This window comes from Zootoca vivipara, chromosome 10 (genome assembly GCF_965207765.1).
Source record: "Zootoca vivipara chromosome 10, rZooViv2.hap1.1, whole genome shotgun sequence".
NCBI lineage: Eukaryota > Metazoa > Chordata > Lepidosauria > Squamata > Lacertidae > Zootoca > Zootoca vivipara.
The window spans coordinates 34,777,372-34,781,766 of NC_142593.1; the positions used below are offsets into that span (position 1 = coordinate 34,777,372).

General features: G+C 40.7%; 1 protein-coding gene and 1 long non-coding RNA gene across 7 annotated transcripts in view; both read left to right on the forward strand.

The window, feature by feature from the left end:
• The window catches only part of PDE8B (phosphodiesterase 8B), a 49,171-nt gene that overhangs the window by 40,139 nt on the left and 4,637 nt on the right, over positions 1-4,395 (forward strand). For all 6 annotated transcript variants that reach the window (XM_060280243.2, XM_060280241.2, XM_060280244.2 and 3 more), the window contains exons 17-20: positions 450-648; positions 1,565-1,782; positions 2,600-2,729; positions 3,703-3,870. In XM_060280243.2, coding sequence (XP_060136226.1) covers positions 450-648; positions 1,565-1,782; positions 2,600-2,729; positions 3,703-3,870 — 715 coding nt within the window. The remainder of the gene's footprint in view (positions 1-449; positions 649-1,564; positions 1,783-2,599; positions 2,730-3,702; positions 3,871-4,395) is intronic.
• On the forward strand, positions 2,884-3,150 carry LOC148684428 (uncharacterized). The gene is made up of 2 exons (XR_015945995.1): positions 2,884-3,018; positions 3,117-3,150. It is a non-coding gene; the product is annotated as an uncharacterized LOC148684428 (long non-coding RNA).

The window sequence follows — 4,395 nt, forward strand, 5'->3', positions numbered from 1 at the left end:
CTGTTTGGCACAGAAAAGAAACTGCCATTGACATCGATGACAGCTTCTCACCTGTGCCAAACAGCAGCTGAGAGAGGGAGCTCTTCATTAGAACTACAGCACTGGAAGATAGTGTTAACCCTTCATGCCTTTGCACCATGGTCCTGTTCCTAATTGCCCCCATGTGGCTGCTGTTTTTTTTAAAAAGAACTGCACAATGCCAAGCCGTGCATTTCACGTCATGTAATTTGGCTCTTCCTTCCTTCCATTCCTTCCTTTTATATAAGTCTCCCCACTGTCAAAATGCTGATTGTCAACTTCACATGGCAAGCAAGCACACACAGGGATAGTGGGGAAATGTATGCAGTAAATGGAAGCTGCTGCTAACCAAAGTCTGCAAGAGCAAGAAGACTGATAACGAGTGCCTTTCCTGCCTTGTTTTACCATCTCCCTTTCCAATTATGTTCCAGGCCGCTGGTTTACCTGGGTCTGAAAACTTTTGCCCGCTTTGGTGTCTGCGAGTTTTTAAACTGTCCCGAAGCCACACTGCGAGCCTGGTTCCAGGTGATAGAAGCCAACTACCACTCCTCCAATTCCTATCATAACTCCACTCATGCAGCCGATGTCTTGCATGCCACAGCTTTCTTTCTGGGGAAAGAGAGAGTTAAGGTACAATTTCTGCTGAGATTTCCTATACTCAAGTTCAACAAGTTATGACCATGTGTTTCCATAGTTTTATTTGAAGTCCCTCACTGAGTTGCTTACTGAGAGTACAGTTATACAATCTTTTTTATATGGAAAAATGTCACTATGTGGTGGCATCACCCAATCATTTTTCTATGGTTATTAATACTTATAAATCAGCAGTGGGGAACCTCTGGCCATGAGCCTAATTAGACACACCGGACTTCCCCATTTTGGCCAAGCCATGTCCTACACTTGATGTCATATATGAGGTGTGGGGCATGTAATGAGGGGGCTGGAGCAAAAGCGAGTTTGCAGCTGATAATCAGGGACACGGGGCACACAAAGCATTGACAATCAACTAATGGTCAGTGCTTACATAGCTTTATTCATAACGCTATACAAAAACAGATTACTTGACATTGTTGTGATGTCAGGTGATTTGACAGGTGGAAGGAATAAGGATCTGGTCTGCTGGCCAGATCCCAACCCCCAGCTCTGTTGTAAATGGATCTTCAGAAGATGAAAATGAGCTACATCTATGTAGCCATTGAAACTAATGCTGCATTCCCCATAGTTATGGGTGGATTACACTGGATGGGTAAATTTCCCATCGGGAAAATTACAAGAAATTCCTGCCTCTAGATCAGGCATCCCCAAACTTTGGCCCTCCAGATGTTTTGGCCTGCAACTCCCATGATCCCTAGCTAACAGGACCAGTGGTCAGGGATGATATGAATTGTAGTCCAAAACATCTGGAGGGCCAAAGTTTGGGGATGCCTGCTCTAGATTCTACAAACTCACCCAGACTTGCATCTCAGTGACTCTACTGGTGATTATTGTTACATTTTTAGTTTGATAAATACTGTATAGGTGAACATGACTTAATTCTTTCTTGTAGGCGAGCCTTGATCATTTAGATGAAGTGGCTGCATTAATAGCTGCAACAGTTCATGATGTGGACCACCCAGGACGGACCAATTCTTTCCTGTGCAATGCAAGCAGTGAGCTCGCTGTACTCTACAATGACACGGCTGTGTTGGAAAGCCATCACACAGCTCTGGCGTTCCAGCTCACAGTAAAAGACAACAAGTGCAACATTTTCAAAAGTCTCAATAGGTTAGCTTCCTCACAGTTCTCTGTTTTGAGTACATGAAGATACATTTTCTTGTGGTTGTGTGCGAGATTTGCCTCCCCCCCCCCAAAAAAAATCTGTTTATAGATGGATGTCTGAAATTTTGTGTCAACAATCACATCAGTGCTCCAAAATGCAGAGGGTTGGTGTATATGAGATTGCTAGCATTCATCAGCATATTTCCAAAACTTGGGTTTTTCTTTTCTTTTACACACATTAACAACATTTATCTGCTATAGTCAGCCTTCTCATGGGAATGTTGCCTTTCTCCAAATTTTGGACATTTATTGTAACATACATATAGTTTTTAAAAAAACACAACACAACCCAAGCACCTCTATCCTCCATATGTGTGCAGTGTGTACCAATTATATTTCAAGTTGAAGTGTTATGAAAATGTATTTCTTCTCCAGAAATTTGGGTATTTGGTATTTTTTAGGGAAAATAGTAGGGCCTGTACTTTGGGATTACATAGATGGATACTTACTCACTTTGTATGAATATGTGAAAGTGATTACAAGGGACGTATTCATAATGTGGATTCTGTGGCTGTATTGTTAAATGTGAATTTGCAGGCGTGATATCATACCTGGGAAACAGTGAATGTCTGCAGATGGTGAGCCACACTACTGCTTTGCTGAGATTCCTCTTTTTTAAAAGTATTTGATAACTTTCTTTAGAGCAATTTTAACCCACTCCTGCTCTGTTTCCTTTTATAATCCTTTCTCTTAAACTTTCCTGCTTCCTGTGGGGATCCAAATGTTCGGAGTTCTTAAACACTCCTCTTTCCCCTTTTTCCAGAAATCATTATCGAACGCTTCGTCAGGCAATTATCGACATGGTATTGGCAACAGAAATGACAAAGCATTTTGAGCATGTGAACAAGTTTGTGAACAGCATCACCAAGCCCATGTCCTCAGAAGAAGCACAGGTATTTTAAGTAGATGTATATTATGTGCATTTCTGTGGCACTTTCTTTTCATACTACCAGAATTCATACATCCACAACCAGGATCTGTATTTTATGCTACTAGGTGCAAACAATATCCAGGGTGCTCAATCTCATATTCGGCAGTGTGCATTTTTTTTCTCTTCCGCTGATGGAAAGCACCTCTCAGCAAAACAGGGAGGAGGCAATTTTTGGTGATTCTTCCTCCCCCTCCTCTCTCTCATGCCCTCTTAATATGTGTTCTGGAGTTCTGTGGGTGGGGCAGACAGAGGTTGAGCATAGCTGCCAAGTTATCCCTTTTTTAAAGGGAAATTCCCTTATGCTGAATAGGCTTCCTCGTGAGAAAAGGGAAAACTTGGCAGCTATGAGGTTGAGTGATGTGTGCAGGGGGGATATGAATCACGGAATTTTTCTCCCTTCCTCTGTTCATTTGACATAAGTCATTCATCAGTAGAGGGGAAGTAAAGGGGATATTGCCCATAATTTAAGGAAATGTCCTAATGAATAAAACAGCCAACATGGCTCCTATGGGCTCCAGTGTGCCTTTCAATACCTAAATATCTTTTTGAAAATCCACACTGTACAAGAGACTGTGCACAAGAGAAATTTATAATGGCAGTTATCTTGTGTAATGACGCCCATGACACTCTCAAAATTTCAGAGCCCAAAGTATGACTTTGCATCATACCAAATTTTTATTTATACTAATTGGATTGCACAAACCAAATGTCACATAATGCACCGCACTGTCATACAATAAATCCACATCTGTACGATATAATAAAAGGGACATATAACACAGTAGGCTCTCTTGTACTGCTTCCTAAAACTATCTGATTTGTGCAGGGTTGTTACTTATATTAAGGTGTAGCTTTAAAGCGTTATGATAGTGTTTTCATAGCAGTTGTGAGCAGTTATGCTAACCCCCACTTTTAACTATGTATCTGCATTTCAGAATGAGGGTAGTGACTGTGAATGTACAACCAATCTCAAGAACATTCCAGATAACCAGACGTTGATTAAGCGCATGATGATCAAATGTGCAGATGTTGCAAATCCATGTCGCCCTCTAGAACTGTGTATTGAATGGGCTGGGAGGATTTCAGAAGAGTATTTTGCACAGGTATGGCTTTATAATTTTTAAAACTTATCTTATAGCATGAGAAAAATAATTTTACTTCTAAAATGCTCGTGTGTTTTCAGATGACTAGAAAGCACATGCTATCTGTATTTCCCACCTCAGCTTCTACCATCAATAATAGCTTCATATGCCATGATAGAATTCATTAAGTACAATTGATCAAACTGTTTAAGCTAGCAGATGCTAAGCAAGTGCACACTCTCTTAAAAATTATACTGGAGTGATTCAGAAGCACTTTGAACATTGCAGCAAAAAAAAGGGCAAATATTTGAAAATTCTGCTGAAACTCAATCTTTGATTAGAATGTGTTATGCAACTGGAAAAAAATGCATGAAAATAATGAAATCAGACTTGGATGACTGATGCAGTCAAAGAATCTTGAATTGCAAAATCTGTTATGTGAAGTGCTATTGTGGGGTGGGGGTGGGGGTGGCCTGGGTAAATTATTTGAACAGCCAGGAAAAGCAATGCAGTGCACTGACAAGTAGAGAAAACGGAAGGAACCAA